The sequence below is a fragment of the Vitis riparia genome, chromosome 8, assembly GCF_004353265.1.
Source record: "Vitis riparia cultivar Riparia Gloire de Montpellier isolate 1030 chromosome 8, EGFV_Vit.rip_1.0, whole genome shotgun sequence".
Lineage (NCBI taxonomy): Eukaryota > Viridiplantae > Streptophyta > Magnoliopsida > Vitales > Vitaceae > Vitis > Vitis riparia.
Window position 1 is genome coordinate 14904253 of NC_048438.1, and position 24960 is coordinate 14929212.

Consider the following 24960-nt stretch of genomic DNA (forward strand, 5'->3'; position numbering starts at 1 on the left):
CAGTGCCAAGGTAATTGGAAATATGTGGGGAAGCCTAAAGGCCCAAACGTTTTAAAATTTGAGAATAGGCAGGAATCATGAGATAGGCCCGGTGGTTGAAGTGAAATTTGGAATTATGAGCCCAATAATTGCGTTCCTAAGATATTTTAGTGTTTTAATTTTTTAGTTTTGGTACATGGTCAAACAAAATAATTGAAGGGTTTGAAGGGTTGGCTCCACGAGGACACTTCTATAATTATGAATTCAATATCATAATTTTTGTCATTGCTAAATGTGTAGGCATGGGCATCCATATGGAGAAGCTTCGCAAGCCAGGACAACAAGTTCAAAGCTCTTACGCTTCTAAATTGGAGTTCCACATATCTGCTTTTTTACATTAAAAACAAGAGCGTATGTGACATGTGATCCTGCTTACACCAATATTTTTTCTTTTGAATCTTAAGGCTTATCGTTTTGGGCCGTCTAAAATATTTATATTGCGGATGTACAGACTGTACTTGGTGCTTTATACATGAAAGGCATGTCAAAGGAGAAGATACTGATTAAATTAATCTGCAAATCATCAAATCAGGGTTAAGAGAAGAGGGTGGGTGAGTGTTAAACAATATATTCAATTGTATTATTGTTTACTAGTGCAGCAGCACAATTTTGTGAAGCGCCGCAATGTGGAGCTGCTAGCGAAGGAGGATCACATCCTTCTAGATTCCAGACCAAAGCTATTATTCGATAAGAACGAAACTTTACTGTTCCCAGGAACTCCACAGATGATTGGGTATGAATTATTTTTCCATGGAGTCGACTTTTGCTTTCCAACAAGGAGGGCATTCATGAATGATGACTATCCCTTTTATCCTCCAAAAGCAACAATGCTTTGTCCAGTATGAAATGCAAGTAGCGCACTTGCTACCATTATCGATCCACAAGCAGATGAAAAGGGAGTCCCACCACGGAGAATGAGTCCAAAATGAAGGCCAATCCAATCCCATCAGTGCTCCTCCTATTCAAAACACACCATTACTCGGTTCGTCTCCAAGTATATCTAACATTTCCAGTGGAATTCTTCATCAAAGGCACACGCCCTTCTGTCCCGGGTAAATCTACAGTTTCGGACAATTTACTAGCGTGACTTCCGTCAGAACATCATGTGCCCTGGTGATGTGGGATTTCTAAGACGTCAATTTCTGTGGCGAAGCATCCTGTTTATAATGGTTTCAACTTACATGCGCAACATAACATCACTCAAAAGCCTCTGGTCCATGCTGCCACTACTGCATGACACTTGGCGAAACACTTCCATTTTTTCAAAATGTAATTTGTTTCCACCAAATTTTGAGACCATGAGATAGAATTGAGGCTGAATGGAAATTTTGAGACCATGAGATAGAATTGAGGTTGAGAGTCCATTCAGATTGCCTTTTGTTTGTATTCCCAGGATTTAAAACAAGAGGTTCCATCATCTTAGAAATCCTTATCTAGGAACGTGACCACGAGCACCACACATCTTTTGTTTTTATGAGGCCTCCCCTTCCATTGGTCTAGTGCAAAAGCAGTGTGAGCGTACAGGCCACCACTTTTTTTTGGGGGGGGAGGGGGCGATCCGGTCTTATCACATAAGCCAAGATCTGAGCTGATGTGGCAAGATCTGAACAATGTACTGGACATCCATAACTGGAGAGGAGCCAAGTTCCTAATTAATGAGCTGTGGAGAGAAATCAGCATCATAGATATGTCTGCAATGGTGAAATATGATCGCAAAGGAACAAACGAGTGGTGGGCAACATTCATCGGGCTCGCAACAAGTCCAAAAACTAGAATCATGGCGGATTCAATCATAAAGATGCTTGAAAAGGACTCTGTTAATAAGTTTAAAATATCATCACCGCCCAATTGCCATCACCACAAGGTATTGATTTGGTTTTTAGCAAACATTTCTTCAGAGACTGATATGGCATTAAAAAATACTGGAAAAAAGAAAAACTAAAAAGAAGGTACAAAACCCATGCTGCAATAAAATAGTTTTACGTGCCAATGAACTCCAACCTTCACAGAGAGTAGTTTGATTGAAAATTCCTGAAAGAGCAGTACAAAAATTTCCACCCATGCTCTTAATAAGAATTCCTCATTTTTTTTTTCTAATCCTAAAAGAATGATAAAAGGCATCTAGATCAACCCAAGAAAATACACAATAAAGAGTAGAGTTGCATAAATAATATTTATTTGTACATGTGATAATTTTTACAGCCTCTTCAACAACTATGTAGGCATTACCTCAGGCTTGAAAGTTGATGACCTGCCAATCTCCACACACTCACCCTCTGTGACCTCTCTATTCTTCTTGTCTCCGTCTTGAAACCATTGCTTAAACCTATCATAATTTGTGGGCTCACTTGTCTTAAATGGGCGCTCACCCAATACTCAAACCAAGTCATCTTGATGAAGGACTTCTTTCTCGAGCGACAGCTCTGCAATCATAGCTACTGGCTCTTTGTGCTCTTCTATCAGCCTTACCGTGCAGTCATATGCCTTAGCCACCCATTCTCTTACATCATTGTCGATAACTGCACTGGTCTTGCTACTGTAGGGCTTGGTCATCTCAAATGCATCATCCCTTTGAGGGAAAGAAAGAAGTCCTACCTTCTCACTGAAACCATAGACTGCTACTTGGGCATAGATCATCTTTGTCACTTTCTCCAAGTCTGGGCTCCAGTTGAGATCTTCCCCAATAAAACCTACTTCCAGATTTTCATTTGAACACCAAATGGATTATGATAGATTCTAATTGCTTTTCTGTTTTCATAACAGATTATTTGTCCAAAATCACATTAAAAGTGAACCTATCTTCCTAACTGTTAAAAGTTGTGTTGAACTATCACTTCCACCCAAAAGCTTAAACAATTAGAGAAAAGAACAATGTATATCAGGTTAATGCCCTCCCTTGCTGGCTCCTAAACTGCAACCCCACAAAGAAATGGGGGAAAACAGCCATAGAGGTTTAAATCCAAAGCTCTAAGAAGAGTTCTCATGCGACCTTAAACTATTAGTTGCCCCTAAAGCTTAAAATTATAGAAGAGGATAAACAATATACATAGGCTAGAACCTTCCCCACACATAGCACAACCAACTGCTTAAAAGAAAGGTCACCAATTATATGAAACAAATTGGGGAAACAAAAAAAGAGGTCTGAAATCCGAGACATTAGAAACCTAAAGCTTTTGAGATAGCTGTTTGATAGATTAACATGATAGCAAAGTATTGGTTTCTTTAAAACCTTTGTCTCTGTCTCTTCACTATTTGTTTGTCTATATTGTTGCTTGTTCCTTCACATACAGGTTTGCCTTGCATATGAGGAATGTTATTAGCATAATATACCTGTTGGTTCATTCCCTAATAACTTAAGGTTTTGGAGCAAGTGGTAGTTTAACAATGAGAAACACAAGTTCCTTTTAATAACGCCAAAAGTGATTAATAACTTGGGAGTATTATGCATGTTAGACTGGAATACATTATGAGCTCATATCCAAACATTGTAAGCTTTTTTGCCAAAAATTGGATGCTTAACTTGGTATCAGGGCTATGATCAACTAGAGATCCGTGGTTCATGCATTTCTTCCTGTTTACTTCCCATCTATTTATTTATTATCTCTCTGTGTGCAAATATCAAGGCACACGTGAGGGAGGCTATTATCCTGGCATACATTGTGGCTCCACGTCTTAACAACTTAACCACGTGAGGGAGGGTGATAGCCTAGTATACATTTTGAGCCCATAAGCTTTTATAAAAGTCGGTACCTTAATGACACACCAATTTTCGAGTCTTTAAGAAAGCAATATTCAAGAAGAAAATGTATCATGTTAAGAAACATTTCTGTAATAAAACCTGCCATTTTTGGATTCTGCCTATGGATTTTGTTTACTGGTTGGGTTCAAAGTAGAAGAGGGAAGGTTCTGCGCATTTCTTTCTCTAATCTTTTTGCTTGGTGCCCTTTGTCTACTCCATGTATACTCTGGTGCATCTTTGTTGTAGCTCTTTTTGCACACTAATAAAAAAAAAAAAAAAAAAAAAAAAAAAAAAAAAAAAAAAAAAAAAAAGAACTGTGATGTTCTTCTGTTCTTTTATTTTATGCTTTAGCATTTGGAGCATTTGTCTGAGGAAGGGCCCTTTTTCACTAATGTTTCCATTCATCTCATGATTGAAAATTATAGTAGTGTGCATTCATTAATAATTCCATCATGATGTTGAGGGAGAAAAAAAGATGGCATGGGAGGGGTTCGCAGCCATAACTGAAATGGATAACAAGCTAAATTGCGGCCAGCAGCCTCAAATACCTTTAATATTTAAAAAGAAATCCATTTATGCTCCACCTAATTACCAAGAATGTCAAAAAATGAAAGAGGAACTTGGAACCTTACTACTGTTAACACTTAACAGCCACTTCAAATCAAACCTATCACAAGATTTCAAGATTCTAAGATCTTGTTTCTTGTCCTATATTTACTATGCAATCAAGTAGAGTTTCAGTCCAATGCTACTCTAAGACACTTTCTACATTCTACATATGTCAAAAATAAGAGCTTAAGTTTTACTAAAAGATGCATATAAGAATGTGAAAATTTGGTGAAAAAGGAAATGAAAAAAAGATCAATTTGTAGGAACAATGTTTTGATTAATCATGCAAGTGTCTAAGACACGAGAAATTACAGTGCATAGTAGAGGAGCTAGGAAACTATTCCAAGGGGCCAAAGTGTAAAAGATTTATTTTCTCGAGGGGAGGGGTGTTTTTGGCAAGCATGGGCAAAATTAGAGAGAATAAAAACTTTAGCTTAGTGGCACTGTCATTTTACCATTGTATAAAAGGTAATGTTTTCAAACTCGGACCTAGCCAACCAGCTGAACCAGTTCAACCGTTTGTTCTGCCTTTTTTCAATTCAAGGAATTAACCAATTTAGAGGTAAAACCAGCCGGTTTGGAAAACTCTCCCCTAGAAAGGAATAATAGGGTAACCTGGCAGCCACTAGGCTACACTCAACTTTTATCATATAGATGACTTAGAATAGTTATATAGAGCAATGGTACTTATTTTAATTTTTCACCATTTTGATTATCTAAAAACTTCAAAATCAATAAAAATATTTATCCTAAATGATAAACATGAAAATGCTATAGGTAATTGAACATATTAAATTTTAAAATAATAGAATGATGAAATGCATAGCAATTGAAATGTCACGAAAGTTCAATAATAAAATTTTCTTTCAGTTTTCAATAGATCCTTTAAACAGTTAAATGTTATACAAGCATTATTTAAGCCAAAGATTAAGAACTCATTTAAGGCATATAAAGAAAGAGACAGTTAAAGTAAGATTTTTATGAGAACTGCCCAACATATAAAACCAAGGCAAAAGTTAATAGGATTATAAGATAGACAGCTATAGAACTCATACTTTAAATAGGAGATACTTTGGGAGATTCCATTAATGCCGCAAAATTGCTGTTTTGAATATAACAAATAAGAAAAAAATCACAATTTGCAAGCTCTAGGTGCTTACTTGTATACACTAAGGAGCCTCCACAAACGGGAGTGGTTAGGGGGTATTCATAGTAATTTAAATGAGAAGGGTCCAATTATTTCCATGATTATTTTTAGAACACCTCCATTTCTTATATTCTAAATCAATAAATCTGACAAACAATATATTTCTTACACTCCATATCAATGCATCCAATGAACAATATATGTGAAATAGAGGTACAAAATCACTTTTCACTGAAGGAAAAGGAGTTACAAACAACATACTTTGTGGCTGAAAGTAAACAAAAAGAATATGCAGTATGTGAGAAAAATAAATACTGAAAGTAAACAAAAAGAATATGCAGTATGTGAGAAAAATAAATACTGAAAGTATACAAAAAGAATATGCAGTATGTGAGAAAAATAAATACTGAAAGAAAATAAAAGGAAGATGCAGTATGAGAGAAAAATAAATACCCTGTTCTTGTTCTCCAGACCACCTATGATCCTGTCTATAGCTGCCTCAAAATGTTCCATCTTCACCTGTGTACTCTCATTCCTTGCGGAAATTAAGGCAGTTTCATTACAAACATTTGCAATGCTGCTCCAGCAAATCCAGGAGTGAGAGCAGCAAGCCTCTGAGAGTAATATGATGGCTCACAATCAAGTTTTATCTTATTCAGATAGATCAGAAATCTCTGGTCACGGCCTTTAATATCAAGTTTGTCAATGGTAATTTGACAGTCAAACCGACCAGGTCTCAATAAGGCCTTGTCTAAAATATCAGGCCTATTTGTACCAGCAAGTACAACTACTCCAGAAGTTGTTCCAAATCCATCCATTTCCACAAGCAACTGATTGAGAGTACTTTCACGCTCATCATTAGCACGTAAAAGGCCTTCATGCCTCCTTGCTCAACCAATTGCATCTATCTCATCAATAAAAGTTATGCTAGGTGCACAATGTCTTGCCTCTTGAAATAAATTTATGACCCTGGATGGTCCAACTCCAGCAAACGTTTCCATAAAATCTGATCCAGATATAGATAGGAAAGGCACATCAGATTCGCCTGCAGTTGCTTTTGCAAGAAGTGTCTTCCCTGTGCCAGGAGGGCCTACAAGAAGAGCACCTTTTGGAATTTTTGCTCCCAACTCCTCATATTTCTTTGGCTTCTCAAGGAAGTGCACAAACTCCATGATTTCTTGCTTTGCCTCATCACAGCCAGCTACATCCTTGAAATATACCTGGATTGCCACATAAAAATTCAAAAGCAATTATCCTTGCTGAAGAACTTCTTTTGAATACCATTTCTTTCCTCATAGACCAAAATCTGTGAGATAATCTAAAGTAAATGAAATACCATGGCTGACCTTGTTTTTAGAGTTCTTATCCAATTTGGTAATATGTGCTTTTCCAATGTTGAATATTCCACGGCCCCTTCCACCAGTACCACCAACACCAAGTCCACCCTGCTGGATTCTTCGCCTCATGTACCAGAGGGATCCTACCAGTAAGGCTAATGGCACAAGCTTAAACAACTCTTGGAACCAATTCATTTCAGATACATATGTTACAGGAACATAATTATGGGGGTCTATTCCTAACGTTTCCTGAGCCTCCTCCAGCTTTTCCTCAAAAGACTCAACACTTCCAATATTAAAATAGTATCTATACTGGCCCATATTTCCTCTAGCAGGGGTTCCATGACTAGGATCCTGAACAGCATCATCATCATCGTGGGTATGATTTGTAATTAGTGATGAGTCCTTGACATACACTTTTCCAACTGATTTATTTGCAACCACAATATAATCCACTAGAAGAGGTTCAAGTAGCTTCTTTTTGAACTCTTGGAAACTAATCGGCAGAATCTATTTAGCAGCTTAGCCCCCTCCCCAGAGGAAAAAAAAAAGAATTGGAAAGTAAAATCCAAAAAACAAGCCATCACAAATTGAATTAGACTCATAAAATGTCAATTTTCAGAACATATAGCCAATGCAAGCCTTGAATTTATGTCTTAGATAGGCATTATTGCAAGTACAATATGCAAAAGCAAGGAAAAATGATTCACTGCAACGAAATCTAGCTAAAATGCAGATTACATAATATGAAGAAATTATGGTGGTGGAATGAGGAGGTTCAGAAAATGGTAGGTGCAGAAGGAGCATGTCACAAATGTTTGGTGTGCATCCAGGAACAAGGTAAGCTTTCAGTAACGTAATTTAGCCAATTTAGAAGGTTTGTTATATGATAATCCCAACATTCCTACAATCCCTAAAACATGACCTACATTGGCTGATGACTTTTTTTTATATACCTTTTTCATTGTGTTTAGAAGGCTTCTTTTAGACATATACGAAAAGAACATCAGGAGACACTCAAATCTAGCCAACCCCACCTTACTCCACCCCTTACCTTAGAGCTCCGACCTGGGGCATTATATGTTTAGAAGAATTTACCATGAAAATACAGACTTCACATTGAGTAACTACTATAATAACAATTTGTCAATACTTGTTTCCAAATGCAGCATTTTTACATATGCTTCTTAGCCAAAGCCACAAAACTCATGAAGCTTCATGTTGGGTAGCATCATCATATCAAAGCCAAAAATAGGCCAGCAAAGTATCTTCAGCTACCACAAGAATGAACACAGGGTATTAAAATCTTAAGTATTGTTTAGTAAAAGAAAATCAAAGTAAGAGAAAGAATGCATATTACTAGACCAATCTATCTCAAATACAGAAAGTCACTAAATGTGGTGACTTACAAGCACCTAATTGTCTAGCATTAACCAGCAAACCAAGTATTGAAAGTATAGTGAAAGGAATGCTGACCTGCTTATGCTCATAAGAACATAAAAGATTTGATGAAAGCAAAAACTCAAAGAACACTAAAGAAATTATTATATTTAGAAACTGCTTCATGAAGTTCTCCTGAGAATTCCCATGATCACCTGTACTTGAGTTCTCTAGAGAAGTAAAAAAAGAATTGAAAACCATGAACTCTGACACGAATATTTAGCACAAAAAATAAAACTGAATTCAAAACGAGCAATATATCGTATTAAAAGAAATGACCAGTAAACCATATGACAACATTAAGGCCTTTGGATGGTGGAAAGTTTGAGAAAGTGAAGAAAATAAAATAACAAGGAAAACAGAAAGGAAGGAAAAAGTGGAAGAAAATAAACAATAAGTCTATTCAATTAAATAGATATTTTCTCCATCACTTCCAATTGTATTAATCTATTACATAGAGAATTAACAAATTGAAGATGAGGAAGTTTAGTTTTTTAAAATAATTTTCATTTATTTTATTTTATATTTTATGGAAAACCAAATAGCAGAATTTGATATTCCTTCCTACTGTTTGTTCTGTTTTGTGTAATTGCTCCTTTTTTCAATGAATACTTCCCCTGCAAATGAAATGACAAATGCATTTCTCAAATCGCATTTTTCCAGATAATATACAAAAGAAACACCAGCCACCCTAATAACATTGTCAGACACCTCTAGACTTTGATTTCTGATATTTTCCTATGTTTTTCTTACTTCTCTTCTTTGGCACTCTGCTAGAAAAAAGACGCCGAAACTTAGGGTTTGCAAGATCGGAGTTGGACTCAGAAGAGTATGTAATAGAAACCAGCTGCTTTCCATGTCCAACAGATGTCATATAACCTATTACAAACCCTAACCCACCATCCACGCGTGCATTGCACGCATTGCCCTGTACCTTCCAGGATTCATTCGATAACAAAGACCTTACGCCATGATTACCGGGAATCACATTCTGTAACCAGAGAATACAAATAATTTAACAACAAAAACAATTCAAATTCAAATATTAATAACAATGACAATAAATTAGAATTAAAAGTTACTTTTTGGAGCGTAGAGCTAGCCAAGCGAGAAAGAGAGCGTCCGATTCGCTTGAAAAACATAACTTGGACAATGCGAACATGAATGGTCTGGCGACTGGAAAACCTGGACAGACTCTAGGAATCTGTTTGGTCGGAAAGAACGCGAGATGCAAAATATAGTAGGGTTGTGAGTGGTTGATGTAAAAATTGAGGGAAGGAGGTTGGAAAAGGCCGGCGAATGAGAACGGTGCAGGCGAATGAAGAAAAGGCCGACATGTTGGTTTTCCGGAGTAGAAAACCGCCTAGTGTTGATTTGAAATTCCTTTTGTGTCCTTCAGAATTGGGATTTTTGTGTCTGAATGTATATGCAGTTGGGATGTTCAAGTGGGTTAGTTTTGTCTCTACGAAAATTTACCAGATTTAACAAAATAGTTTTTAAAAATAAAATGAAATAAACAACCAATTTAAAAAGAACAAATCTAAGTTATTTTTACTAGTTTTAAAAAATGAAGAGGAAAACGTAGAAAAATTTTAAAATAAAAAAATTAAATTAAATTAAATATAATATTATTCTTTTTCTCTCTTCACGATTTTAAAACATGATCTTCCTTGAAAGAATAACTTGACTTATTAATATGTTAAAAAAATTAAACTTTACTCATTATTTATGTTAAATAAAATATTGTTAAAGATTATTATTTTAAATTATTGTTATTCATTTTCAACAAAAAAATTTACAAAGATTTTAATATGTGTATGTTTCTAGCATATATTAAAATAATATTTTTTTATAAAAAAATAAAATTTATAATTTTATTATAATATTATTATTCATGTTTTACTAAAAATTATTTATTTTTAAATTTATTTACAATTACAAACCTATTTCCATTTTTTATAAGACTTTAATTTAATTTAGTTTATCTTATCTAAATTGAATTTGCAATGTTTTCACAAAACCAAAACAAAAAAATTATTTTTAAAAACGATTTATCCAAACAAGCTTTTTGTTTTTGTTTTGTTTAAATTATTTTTAAAAACAACTTGCCAAACAACCTTATTTTTTTGTTATTTAATTTAACAACAAGTTTAAGAAAATATGTCCAAATAGACCCTATATTTTTGTGTTGACTATCACTGAGTTTTGAGTTACCAAAATGATTACTCAAGTAACTATGATCTTGAATTTTTTGTTCTTCTAAAATATAAAATCGTAGTTGATAATATGGTTTTTATTTGTTTAAAAACATTCAAAACCGTAATGACCAACTATAGTTGTGTGACATGGATATTATTAGTTTGCATGAAAAACATTAGTTTGAAAATTATTTTGGAAAGAGATATACTTTATGAAATTTCCTTTTTTCAAATAAATTATTATTGTTCAAAACTCAATTATCGCTTGTCTGTTATAGAGAAAAATAAGTTACAATGACATCATAACATCTATATAAACAACATTATTTTAAATAGTATATGCAACGTATGTTTTTCAAATAAATTATTTTTACTCAAAACTTGACTATCGATTATCTTATCTATTATAAGGGGAATATACGATACAAAACATCATCATGTTTGTATAAACAATTTCATTTTAAAACATAGGAACAACACATGCTACATGTGTGTAACACAGTGTTTGTGTAAAAAAAAATTGTCATGCTATTAAATTTGTTATTATTATCGAACATCATGCCATAGTAATTTTTCAATAATAAAATTTTAAATAGAAGTGGGCTTTTGCATCTATTCACCAATGGATTTGAGGAAACAAAGAAAAATACCCTCTTTTTATTTGCCATATTTACAACTTCAATCTTGAGTCCTTAAGAAATAATCATCTCACTTTCTTGCTACTTCATAGAATTACTACAATTCGCGACATCTTATTTCCAATTTCTTAATGCTCCTTTTAAAGTTGCAATAATGTTTCCTTAAATTAAGGTGATCATCCAATGTTTCCATGAACCCCCGCCCCCCCGCCGCCCACACTTTGTAGAAAAAAGTAGTTTCTAGTGATATGTTGAAGAAACCACTCCCGATTAATGGATCTATCTTCCGAGTATCATGCATTGTCTACTACAAAAACATTGACCATTATTGTTCCTTACTCTATGCTAATGGACAATGTTAATGCATATAAAATATTTATTGATCTATCACTAAATTCAATGAATACGTTTCGACTAATCCCTATATGTAGTGAGGGTGTTCCCAACCTATTAAAAGAGGTTAGGAACAATATGTTAGTTGAACACTCGAAATTAATTTTCTCTTTACTTCATAATTTGACATTGATAACATCACTATCAAAACATTATTGTGTGGTTGATGATATTTATCTTTGATCTCCGTTATCACCAAAATATATGCAAGATATATTTATCAATTCATTTACAATATGTATTTATTTACATGGAACATACTCGAATCCATTTTTGAATTTTGGTTGAAGATGTATGAATCTTCTAAGGCTGAGGAGGGGAACCACCGTTATTGGATTCTCTCTGGTAATGGGAAGCAGGAGAGATTAGAGTTTTGTTCTATTCAAAGATATGATTTTTTCAAAATGAATAAACCCTTGACCTTTTATACCCTCTCGTCTTAGGGACCATACCCATTGGGCTATTGGGTCTCATGAGTCTTAGACCCATCATCTAAGACTCGTGATGACGTTTAAGCTCTACACATAGGTGGCCCATACTCTTGAATGAACAGAAAACAAATACTATAAGAAATGAATAGTTTAGTCATAAATTATTGTTAGATATGTGAGTTCATATCTTAACAATTGGATGATACCATTACCTTGAGCCACATAGAAAAGTAAGAGTGCGTCCTCAAATTAATTAAGATTCTCTTTATCTCATAATTTGAAATTGATAGCATCACTATCAAACCATTATTGTGTGGTTGGATGATACCATTATCTTGAGCCATATAAAAAACCAAAAGTGTGTTTAATAATATTTTTACTTGAAATATTTTTAATGTAAGGATTTTAATTAAAAGTACTTTAAAAAGAATTATCTATCAAATATTTCTTCAAAAAAATATTATAAGTGATTTTTCAACACTACAAGTGTTTTTTAAATCTTGTCAAACACCTAATTTTTTTTTTTTTTTTCAAAAACACTTCTTAAAATAATTGTTAAATATACTTTAAATCCTCTGCCTCAAGTTTAACAATTCCCATGGATTGCATTTTTAATGCTACTAATTAATTCGTTGCAAGTCACTCATCCTTCGAGATCTTTGATGAGACCCCAAAAAGAGTGTTCGACAGCTTATCTCCTTGAATGATTGAAATAACCCCATGTTGCACTTCCACAGACAATGCCATCTCCTTGAATGATTGAAATAACCCCATGTTGCACTTCCAAAAGCAATGCCCTGGACCAATGATACGCATAGTGCTTGGTAGGTTCCCTTTCAATAGGATCTCCCTTTAGGCATCAGGGCTATTAGAAATCTAGTAACTATGGCAATTCCTTGAAGACTTTGTGCATAAAGTCACTTTCAATTTGGTATAGATTGTATTTATTTCTTGAGTTTGTGATAGTCCTTTTATCGAGGTTTAATGAACTCTTTCATGCATTGTCATTTTCCTCTTTGAAGTCTTCCTCAAGAAAAATACGAAAAGAAAAAAACATGTTAAAAAAAAACAGTTTTTTATTGTCCCATGAAAAAAAAAAATTATTAAAATTAATTAAAATTTTATATTTTAAAAATTATTTAATTAAAATAAATGAAATGGGTTTCAAGTGATAAATAAAAATATTTATTGATTTTAAATTAATTTTTTATTTTTACTTTCTATCTATTTTTTTTTCTTTTTTTTGTGCATCAAACAATATTGTCCCATTTTTCAAAAAACCCCCCATTAAAAACATATTTTGGTTGTGGGATCATCATAAATTTCAATCGATTTAAACCATTGCTACACTATAAGGTTCCACGTACTCTCATGTATTCTCTCCCCATCATTTAAACTTGAGAGAGAGAGAGAGAGTTTATATCCCTTGGCATGAAAACACATGTATTGAGAAATTAAAAGAATGCACAATTTTTAGAATGATGAAATGCATCCATTTGCAGGTTATGAAACAAAACCAAAACTAATTTGACAAGAGATTGTTTGGTAAATTAATTTAATGATTTAAAGTGATTTAATAACTTAATTTTAGTTATTAAGTAGATTAAACATGTTTGATAAAATAAGTTAATTTTATAAAAGTTAAAAATGACTTTAACTAGCAAATCAAAATAATTTATTTATTTTTAATCTTTTTTTTTTATCTTATTTACCCACATTTAACAAATATATTTAACAATCATGACTTCACATTCATATTTTATAATAAATATTTTAAAGTTATCTTATAAATATATAATGTTTTAAATATGAATGTTTAATAAACAAATTTATTGTTTGAGATTAATAAAATAAATATTAATTAAATTTTTTATTAATAAACATGAATTACGACTAATGAGGGTAAAATAGTAAATTTAATACCTTAAAATACATTTTTAATTAATTTTAGTAAACAACTTTAATACTCAAAATAAAGAATAAGTAATCAATTTTAAGTTAACAATTTAATAATAATAAGTATTAAATTTTACCAAATACATAATAAATTGGTAGAAATATTACATTAGTTTTAAAACTTATTACTTAATAACTTAAGTGAACTTCAAGTTAAATTATATTTAAGTTGTTGGCTTAAAATTTATAACTTAATTTTTACCTTGTTTGATAAAATTAACTTAAAAATTTATTTTAAATCATCAAATTAATATAATTATCTTCATAAATTATAACTAAAGTAAATGGGGTTGAGTAACAATTGAAGGTCGTGAAGTAGCAAAAGAAATCACGGAGGTAACTAAGATGGCGTTTGTCTTTTTAGCTTTTTGTTGAAAACAATTTGTTTTTAGATTTTAAGTCGTTTATTTTTTTACTTTTTCATGACTTATCATAAATTTTTTATTGAATAGATAAAGCCAAAATATTTGAATTTTTTTAAATGGAAAAAATAATATATTAGTTTTAAAAAATATATTTAATAGAAATAAACTATTAAAAAAACAAACAACATAATACTTAATACTATTAAACATTAAAGTTTTATCTAGAAGTAAGTAAAAAAATAAATACCACCTAATATAAAATGACGGTAAAAAGGTAGAATGAAAATGTAGACTTAAGAATAAATTAATTATTCTTACTTATTACTTAAAGTTGTTTTTTAAGTCATGAAATTGTTTTATCAAACATACTTAATTTACTTAATAACTTAAATTAAGTTATTATGTCACTTTTAAGTTGTTAAATTGATTTTCAAACACTCACTTAGTCAACTAAAAGATCATGAATTGATACAAATATTACATTAGATAGTCAGCTGCATTCCCTATCATCTCGCACACTTGGAATTTCAAAAAAATAAATTTGGTTGGGATGTCAGCATCTAGTATATCACTAAGAAATGGATTGTTTACTAGACCCCGAACAATTTGACTTATAAAATAAGGGACTATTTTCCTCTTTATTAATTACACCAACCATGGTTTCCAAATCATCCAACTGCTCTTGCGGTGCACCTTTCTTCTTAAGTTGCCTTTGCAATTGATGCATCTCCTATACTTGGTATACATTGCATGTAATTTTCCTTTTTGGACATCAATAACTATATATCATCTACCGAATTCAGTGGTTAAAAAAAAGGTAAAAATCAGTTGATCATCATGATTTCAAAGAATCAAAATCTCTAACAATAAATCCATAAATTTTAAGAGGTTGCAGCCCATCACTTGTACGCCACCCGGTAAAGATGCTTCACAGCCAGGTCAAGAACAGGCTCAGTGAACTCAAGCCTGAAGGAGACCCGTGAATGTAGGTTTGCGGACATTTTCACGAGTTTCACGCACACTGTAAAGCATACATATTGCGCAGGAGCATGGAAGAGGGAGAAAAAAATGGAAGTCAAAGAAGAGAGGTTCCTTTGCTTCCCCCCTTTATATATTCTAGCAAACTCATGCTCAAGAGCAAGTTTTTACAATTTTTGTTCAAGTCAGAAACTCCAGATTAACAAAGAGTACTAGTACATATATATAAAACATCCTTCATCTCATGAGCTAAGAGGTGTCGTTTACCTCCAACCAGACAACTTCAGGCCAGGGTCTGGATTCTGGAATGGTAAAACTGATCGATATTAAAATGTACAACAATCTATGACATAATATCTAGCATTATTATTACACCATATCTTATATTTATCTATGTCATTCAGATTAAAGGGGAACCCACTGGGGTTTATTGGGTTTTATACCCCACTGAATGGATTTATTCACCTAATGCTATAGCGTTTACTAATATCGAAGTAGGAAGGAGAATAGCCCAGCGAGCAAGAAGGAGAAGAAGGTGAGTTTGGAGGAGAAGGGTAAGAAGAGGAGGAAGACGTGGAGGAAGTGATGTTGTTTGCTGGATTTCGAATCATGAGAGGCACCATATCTTCCAGCAACCCTTGTGGACCCATTTTCTCGGCGGCGTCCTCCTCCTGGACGTGGGTGAACATGGTTGGGAACGAGCCGTGATCAGCCGTGGGTGGGCTGCCCTGGGTTTCTTGTATTTGTGGGGCGTCGTGGACTTGGTCTTGGCCTTCTTGTAAGCCGATCCTTTTGGGCTTCTTGGATGGTGAAGGGACATTCTGAGGTGGGCTGATAAGGAAGAAAGGGTAGGCGAAGTGGAGGTGGAGCCCTTCATAGGTGATGATCAAGGTGTCCGGGTCCTCACTCGACTTCTCCACCTGTTTTTTGGCGCTGCACCTTGGGTTCGTGCACCTGTAATAGCTCCTGTCACCCAACAAATGAATTAAGATATTATTTTTCAATTTCAAAACTAAAAAATATGTTACGATTTGGAGAATATAATATAGTAATATAGAGTGGAAACTTTATTGTAATTTCTCTGTCATACAATTACCACTTGTACTTGCAAATTGTGAAGCAATAAAATTAGTGGGGAATGGGATAAGACGGGTTCGACAAGGAAGTGGTTAGGGAAACTGACCTCTTAAATGCAAAGTTGAGTGGATTTGGTCCTAATAAACAATGGACTATACCAATTTGTACCAGCTCCTTGAAGCCTAAATAATTTATTAATTATACCAATGACCCCTAGCCTTCTATCTAGTTTCGTTCACTTCTATTTTTCTGTCGGGGTCTTCTCAGACTGATTAGGAATTTCCACACTATGGAGACGAAGTCATCGGTGCCCTCTGCCATCGAGATATTATGTTAGGAACTTGAGAGAAGTAGCATTAATTGGATAAAAGAAAATGACCCATAAATTAAGCTCTGACCCCGAAGTTTCTCGGACCAGTGAAATTGAATGGGGAAGGGTACTTTTGGCAGTTAAAACAGTAATGACTTGGGATGATTTTTCCTCGTGGAAGGAGAACAGGAGACCGTTACCGTTGTCCACTTGTCCAGTAACTTGATTTTGTGGCAAAAATGCCTTTACTAAACAGAACTCCGTTGCCTTTATGGGCTGTACAGGAAAGAATGCGCCTACCATGGTTGGTAATGAAAACCTCTGCAACTTAATTCCAAGCAAAGTTGGAAGGAGGAGAGTAATAACCATGTCATTTTCAGAGGTTTTTTTTGTAAAGGTAACGTCGTTTATTCATGGGAGAAACTGGATTGACGACCACAAAGAAAAAAGAAAAAGCAAAGAATTTGGAAAAAAATTCACCTTGGATTTGGGCTATTCTTGATGGATTTCTGCCCATACTTCCTCCATTTATAACCATCATCAGCCATCCCATTGCCGCAGCTTTTAATTTTCAGGGTATACTTGTTCTCAATCTTACTTAAATCCCTTTCATGTATTGAGGTTCTGCCACCACAGAAAAGAAATAAATGCATTAAAATAAGCTAGGTCGTCATATGTATACACACACACATAACAAGATTTGTATCAAAAGTGAGTCCGAACCTGGCTTTTGAATTCTCTTCTGATTGGCATTTCCCGGTTGTCAGAGATAAAGCACTCTCTATATCTTCAATTGTTGGCCCAGTGTAGGCAGTGGATACCAGCCGACTAATAGCCTGTTCACTTGACGAACTCATCAGTTTGGATTCAACTGTCTCCTGCGGCACCACCAAGAAAGGAGATTCATCATCAAGAAGCTCTCTCACCAGTTCATCTTCCGACCCTTCTGTCCAGGCAGCCATTAGTTCATCCATCACTGACCTCCCTAAGACACAGCAGAATTCAACTGCACATTAATTAGAACTTAGACGAAGATAAGAAGATGAAAGATGAAAAGAAGATGAGAACTGGGAGTCAGAAGCCCTATGGCAAGAAAGGAAAGGAAAGGAGAGCGAAGCAGATGAAGAGGGAATTGAGATGTTTACGTGTTTGCCCTCTAATTTAAAAGCAAGAGTTACAGTACATTAAATTAATAGCAGGGATACTTTGACTTTTAAAGAATTCCATGCAGGTAAACGTCTTCGTTTTGGGAAAATTCCACAATGGAGTCGCCACCTCATTACTCTGGTGGGGCTTCACTCTTTTGACATACCGGGTTAATTGATTGCGTCTAAGCAGCTGCAAACCCAATTCCAAGTAAAAGTATGATGCCTTTGGGGTGCTGTATCGCTGTCAAAACATGGGTTTTTAATCAATTTAAAAGTTCTTCTGTCCCATGGATTATTCATCATGATCCAAGTCTGATTCTAGCTGTAGTACTATTGAGGGCTTAGATGGGTGGGTTCGCATCATTCGCCATATGAAGCCGTTACATTTTTCTAGCTAGTAGTACAGTATCCCCTCTCCCATTTTTTGTTGCATTCTCTGGCTTTTCATTAAGTGTTTCTTTTGTCTTGCTATACTGTTTTGATGGGAAAGATGCATCAAGGTGGACCATAGCTACCTGAACCATGATCCAAGACCAACCCAAACCCAAAGTCAACCACTAGGTAAAAACAACAATATAAAATTTAGATTTTTAGAGTGGTGGTGTTCTAAATTTTGTGGTGTTAGGAGGAGGTGGAATTCTGAATGGCTGCTAATTAATCAGCATGCATTATTTGATAGGTAATAGCATTAAATCGAAGCCTACCACAATTTTGATGATTTAAATGACCCCATTTGACTACGAAATGGACATGGAAAATATCATAATCGTTCCCATAGAGAGGACTTTTAGTTTCTGAGGAGACTGTTAGGCCACACGGCAAGAACTCATGCTAATGGAATATTTTACATCAATTTTGTAGATGAGAAAGGAGGAATGGAAATATGGATCGAGCATAAACTTGGACGATTTTGTACTTTCTCCTTCATCTCATTAATTAATGGCCATCACGGTGGGATTTTCCATGGTTTCAATAACCTTAAAACACCTTGTTAGTCGGCAGCAAGTGATGGATAAAGTCACTTTGCTGGCTCCAATTTCTGGAATGGAAAGAGCTTTAGCTGTCATATAAGATGTATATTTAGCATATTTACTCAAAACAAAAGAGGAAATTAAGCTTATGAGGCAAAGGACGTGGATGGCAATACAGAATATATAGCTCTAGTGGTGAAGATCTTAGATGATTATTAAAAAAACACAAGCCAACAAGGGAACAACAGACGGGTGATTCCAGTAGCCGGAAATGGACAACTAATAAATTGTCCTCGTAATTGAGGTATCTACCCTAAAATTATGCAACCACCACGGGTGGTGTGGATGGATTGGGTCCTTGGGAGGGCAGTTGCATAAACAACACAAAGTGGTTGCTTCAAAGTGAGGGAAGGTTTGTTCTCATGTGGGTTTGACTTGTGAAATGCGCGTCCTAGAAAACAAGCGCATGCATCAGATAAGTGACCTTACATAAGGACAGAGCGGGGGTTGACTGTCAGAGTGGGGGGTTTAGGTCTTAGCTACCGATGGAGGAGGGAGTGGGCGCAGGTTGAGCTGGAGAGTGAATCTTGGAGGTTTTCCATACAAGTCAACGCCCCCTTCTAGATGTGGGGGCCAAGACTGTGATACATGTTTCCAAGATCACATGTGGAGAAGGGAGCGGTTCGAGCTGTCCCACTCCTCCCCCCAAATGGACACCCTAGCAAACCCATCATCCATTCTTCCCCTCCACCCTAGACAATTTCCTGCAGCTGAGATGTGGGTCTCTCTTGCCTACGTGGTCGCCTAATCATCCATTCATTCTTCTCCCCTTCCACTGCATGATTGCCTTCCTCATCTCCTGCTCAACCCTATCATCAATCCACCACCCCTTCTTCTCTTCTGCTCATGAGACCCGGATCTCCGTGAAGCCACATGCAAAATTATGTCGTATATCTTCTTAATCTTCCACTACTTTTACTCGTTGGTCAAACGGTATTAATTGATGAGTGAATAATTTGGTTCTTATCTTTCTCATAAATTTAGTCTCGTATGAAAAACATTATAAACAATTATATTTTATTTTAATAATAAACCCACAATAAATTATTCAACCACCAACTCCCCACAAATAGCCAGCATTTTCCTTGTATTGATTGATTGATTGATATTTCAAGGCTACTTCTTTTTTTGGAAAATACTAAAAAACAAAAAAAAGAAAGATAAAAAAATAGTTTTTTATGTTTATTTTTGTAATAAAAAATATAAATGAAAGTCAAATATAATTAAAATTTATTAAAAATTTTATATATTTTAAAATTATTTAATCTTTATATAATATAAGAAAATAAGTAAAATAAATTTTAAAAAACATAAAAAAAAATAATTTATTGAATTTAAATTTATTTTTTTTATTTTTTATTACTTTTTCTTCATATTTTTCCTCAAAATTTTCAAAAACCAAACATATTAATCAAAGCTAGATATTAGCTTTGATTATTGAAATGGAGCTCCTCTATTGAAATGTAAAGCTTGTGTCCCAAGGCTATAAACCAGGAAAAAACTAATCGACCCATAACGACCATAGTCTCATTGGGAAAGCTGCAGAACGATATGCAAGAACTTGCGAGTATCATTGGAGACATCCGACAGCGTTCACAGCAATCAGATGAATTTGAAATTGTGAGGCAGAAGGCACGTGGGTTGACTTTTGGTATTGCTTGGAAAAACAGAGAGTCAGTTTTCATCCATAATATTCAAGCGAATAGAGACAAACAATTGACTCGGCCGCTGGAGAGAGATTACATGAATGGAAGGCGCAGTGGCTGCAATTAAGTATGATGGGTCACGATGCCCAGGCCCACACCACATGCGTGATTCAAATCCCATCCCTATCAGACTGCCTTGTCGTGTTATAAAGCTATTCAAATATAACATGAACTCTCCATTTTGTTTTCTGGCAATGGAAGCTGTTTTATGCGACGAATAACCCTCAAATTGATCCTCCTTTTTGAGTTTGGTGGCTTTGTAATTTGATGGGCCTAGTTTTTTCCTCCTTGCCCAAAGAGTCATAAGGTGGGCTGCAATCTCCGAAATTGGGCATGGGCCTGTGCACTAGAATCATTGGGCCTGCGTTACGTTTAGTGAGCCATGAAGATAGGGTAGGCCTATTAGATAGATGGACCTATATGTTCCCTGAAGGCCAAGGCATGACTATGGGCTTCAACTACCACTGTTTGGATAGCAGGGCCATAATGGTTTCCCTTATTTTGAACCTCTACTCTTCAAGTTACAAGGCCACCTCACTTACCACACAGTTATGCAATTGTTTTTTACTCTTTTTTGCCTCCCCTAAAAATAAATTATTGTTCTTGTCCCCACTCAACTTATTTTCTAACTCCGCCACCGCCTATGATCCAACATTCATCTTCTCATTTAGACTAATTTTGTGTTTAAGAAAATAATGAATAAATTTAGACTAATAAAGATGAGAGTATAAGCATCTATGACATTCTTTCAATATATAATCTTTTGTCTGATCTCCCAAATTGATTTTAGTATAAGAGTACAATCACATAATCTTGAATCAAATGTTCTTGAATCAAGTACAATCAAGGAATGGTCGAACTTGAACTCAACTTTATTACAAGTTTGATCTTATCCTATAAAAATTGGGGAATAAAACTTGTTTACTTGATGTTTTGGTCTTCCTTCATAGGTTGGTAAAGACAATTGAAACTTGTGAGGAATACTTCAATTTGTTGTAAATCATGTATAACTCTAGCCTCTTCCCTCTTTGAAGTAGAAGAAAAACTTCTCTAAAGGAAAATTTGTATTTGATATTTGAAAAAAAAAAATTGAATATTTCCATGGTAAGCCTTCTCTTAGTGCCAATGTACATCACTTAAATAATACATATTGAGATGATTTGGACACATCAAATTTCTTTGCCCACAAGTATCAATATTTCAAGTCCTAAACTTCAACATGTGCTTGTTGGAGGTGGGAGTGGAAGGTTTTTCATTTTTCATTTTTAACATGAATAGGAAAAGTTCATGTCAAATAAGCTTTTGAAAAAACTTCATTGATTTCTATTAAAATTTTTATATGTTTTCTTTCTTATAGAATCCAAGAAGAAGGTTACATCCAAAAAAATTCTCTCCATTTGAAGTTGGATGTTTTTTTCCCCATATTTGAGACAATATAGTTTTTTTTCCTTCCTATAGAGGCTTTCTCATCACTTTTTATCATGGAAGCTTTTTCACCTTCTTTCAAGCTTCCAATAAGAGGTATATCTAATTCTCTCTCACTCCCATTCTCTCTCTATCTCTGTCACTCCCTCTCTTATGTATTAGACAAAAAGAAAAACTTCACTTTTCATTGAACATTTTTTTCTTTCTTTCCCCATTCCTTTAGATATAGATGGGAAAGAAATAGAAAACAATATATATATATTATCAATTCTTCTTTAGATATAGATGAGAAAACTTTGGTATAATATTTAGAACTTGATATCTACATGATTATGATTGGGACTTTGTTCCTAACTTGATAATTACATGCTTGTGATCGAGAATTCATTGGAATTCATTAGTGAAATCTTAATGTTCATTGAATATTAAGATTTAGATAATGTAAATTTCAGGACTTCACTATAATGACATAGTTTGATTCATTAAAAATCAAACTTGACATTTATAAACTTGTAATTGAGACTTTAGTGGAGATCAAATATCAATATTTATGACCCAAGTAGACTTACCTTGATCCTTAAGTAGAGTGAAAATTTCAACAGTTAATACAAATTGAATTGCATGAGGTGCTAAATTTGATATCCAATCAATTGACATGACTATGTTGTAGAGGGTGCTAAAATTTTGGTGCTTGATAGAAGGTTGGTATAATATTATAGATATGATATCATGACTTTCACATTATATATATATATATATTTTTTACTTTGCATTTTTATATATATTTTTTTCCAAAGATTTTGTTTTCTATTTTTATTTTTTTGATATATTTGAGAGAAGACCTTACCATTATTGATGATGTAGATAATGAATTTGGTACTCACATAAAATAACATGATATTGATTCAAAACGTTTTCATAGTGCTGAAATCAACATTAAAATAGATTGTCATTTCACTAGTAGGCAACATGCATTTTGGCACCCATATAGAGTATTTTGGTGTTAATATAGAGTAATGTCAATGGTCTAATCAATGGGAACTTATATCTAAAGTTAGAATCAACAAAAGATGAACTTGGCTTTTAACAAAGACTAGTATCGAATTTTAGCATTTATTCCAAATTAGTATTGAAATTGACACCTAACAAGTCTAGAAATATGTTATTCTTTCTTCTAGGGGTGAGTAGTTTGTTACAAGCACCTCCATTATTGAAATAAAATTTGATTAGTGTAATATGCTTATTCCATTAAGTTAATTCTAGAAAGATAGTCATCATCAATGGTAATCATATCTTAGCTTATAAAGTCACTATGTTCTATGATGATTTTGGATTGACTTAATTACTCTTGAGGCTAGATAATATGCCTTAAGGAATAAACAATAAATGAAACCAATTATGACTTTATTGTGAAATGTAATAAACAATTCATCCATATATAGAATGGTATCTCACATTTAAGGGAGGAAGAAGTCTTCATTATCCAAACCATTGTATTTATTAATGTTGATCCCAAGACCTTGGCGACTCTTTGGAATATTTTAGAGATCTAATGTGATGAGCTTGCATGTTTTTCATAGATATGATGGGCATGGGCTTATTAGCCAATGTGATCAATAAATGAAGATCTGATTTGATTTACCTGCAAATAATCTTATTACATTTATCATTTATAGGTGATAATGAAAATTGCTTCAACAACTTTAAAATAATATTGAGCATTTTTATATCGAGATTATATATATTTTCTTGAGTTGCTCTCTTACCCTTTACAGAGAAATGACAAAGTCATGATATAAAGGTTTTTTTTTTCTTGCTCTAACTTTTGTGAAAAAGTGTTAGTATTGTGAGTGTGTCTAAACTTTTGTTTAAATTATCTTTTTATCTTTCCAATATAGCATAGGGTCATGTTTTAAAGAACCATCTTTGTCATGCAAAGAAATTTTATGAAGAGCCAATATGACTTTAAACATTTTGATATTGATGCTTTTATATATATATATATATATATATATATATATATATATATATATATATATATATATATATATATATATATGTGTTTTCAATTGACACTAAAATTTATTAATTTCTCATCCTAGATGATAAAAATGTCTTTGCAGGGTCAAATTTCAAAGATTAAAATTCCAACTATTAACAATTCACTAGAAGACAATATTCAAAAGTTTTTAAAATGCCTTTTTGTTTTGGGGGTTGCAGTTTCAAAGATTAAGAATCCACCTATTAAATATTAACTAATTACAAGAAAACAATGTTCAAAAGTTTTTTAAAATCTAGGTATCAACGGGCTTTTTTTTTTTAAAAAAAAAAATCTAAGCATTATTTATTACAAGGAAAAAAAAATAGATATGAAAGGGTGCTCTCCAAATTTTTAGTTATTTATAAAAAAAATAACAAAATTCAAAACTTTCTAAGTTAGGATGGAATATTAATTCTCTTGTCTTTTCTAATTGACTCTAATATTAGATTTTTCTCTCTTAATAAGATAATAATGTCCTTTTACAAATCTACCTTATATGATCAAGGATTTAATCACTATTTATTTATCAAAAAAAAAAAAAAAAAACATCTAAAGTTCTTTGAAATATATATGATTAAATATTTATTTGCTTATTCCTTGATATGATTGAACTAAAAATTTAATAATTTCTTTTAAAATTTAAAGTGTGTGTGGTATTGGTTTTAAAAAATATTTTTTATTTTTTTAATATTTGATTTTATTTTTATTTTTTAAGTATTAGAAATATTAAAAACACTTCATAAAATCACTATCAAATACATTTTTAAAATCAAATATTATAATGTTTTTAAGTTATATATTATAATGTTTTTTTGTAAACCCAACTAAAAAAATCCAAAAGATTCCCTTAAAAATCTAGGATTGAATATCCATTCTCTCACAACTTTCTATTAGTTAATATAAGAATAATTTCCTTCTGTACGAGTCCCAATTTTTATGATAAAAATTCTAA

At 33.4% G+C, this 24960-nt stretch overlaps 1 protein-coding gene and 1 pseudogene across 1 annotated transcript; both read right to left on the reverse strand.

Moving 5' to 3' along the window:
* Positions 1-2029: 2029 nt before the first annotated feature.
* Positions 2030-15293, reverse strand: LOC117920646 (annotated as a pseudogene).
* Positions 15294-15351: 58 nt separating this feature from the next.
* Positions 15352-17820, reverse strand: LOC117920031 (probable WRKY transcription factor 49). Its single transcript, XM_034837377.1, has 3 exons — positions 17381-17820; positions 17138-17281; positions 15352-16236 (listed from the first exon to the last, which is right to left on the reverse strand). The coding sequence occupies exons 1-3, from the start codon at positions 17629-17631 to the stop codon at positions 15732-15734; spliced, it is 900 nt and encodes a 299-aa protein (XP_034693268.1). The 5' UTR covers positions 17632-17820; the 3' UTR covers positions 15352-15731.
* Positions 17821-24960: the final 7140 nt, after the last annotated feature.

What these genes read in the sequence shown, in the direction of transcription:
- LOC117920031 (XM_034837377.1), bottom strand. Translation starts at nt 17,631, where the DNA reads ATGGATGAACTAATGGCTGCCTGGACAGAAGGGTCGGAAGATGAACTG. An exon ending in GAAGAGAATTCAAAAGCCAG is followed by an intron (nt 17,282 to 17,380) that starts GTTCGGACTCAC and finishes CTGTGGTGGCAG; the next exon opens with AACCTCAATACATGAAAGGG. An exon ending in AAGAATAGCCCAAATCCAAG is followed by an intron (nt 16,237 to 17,137) that starts GTGAATTTTTTT and finishes GTTGGGTGACAG; the next exon opens with GAGCTATTACAGGTGCACGA.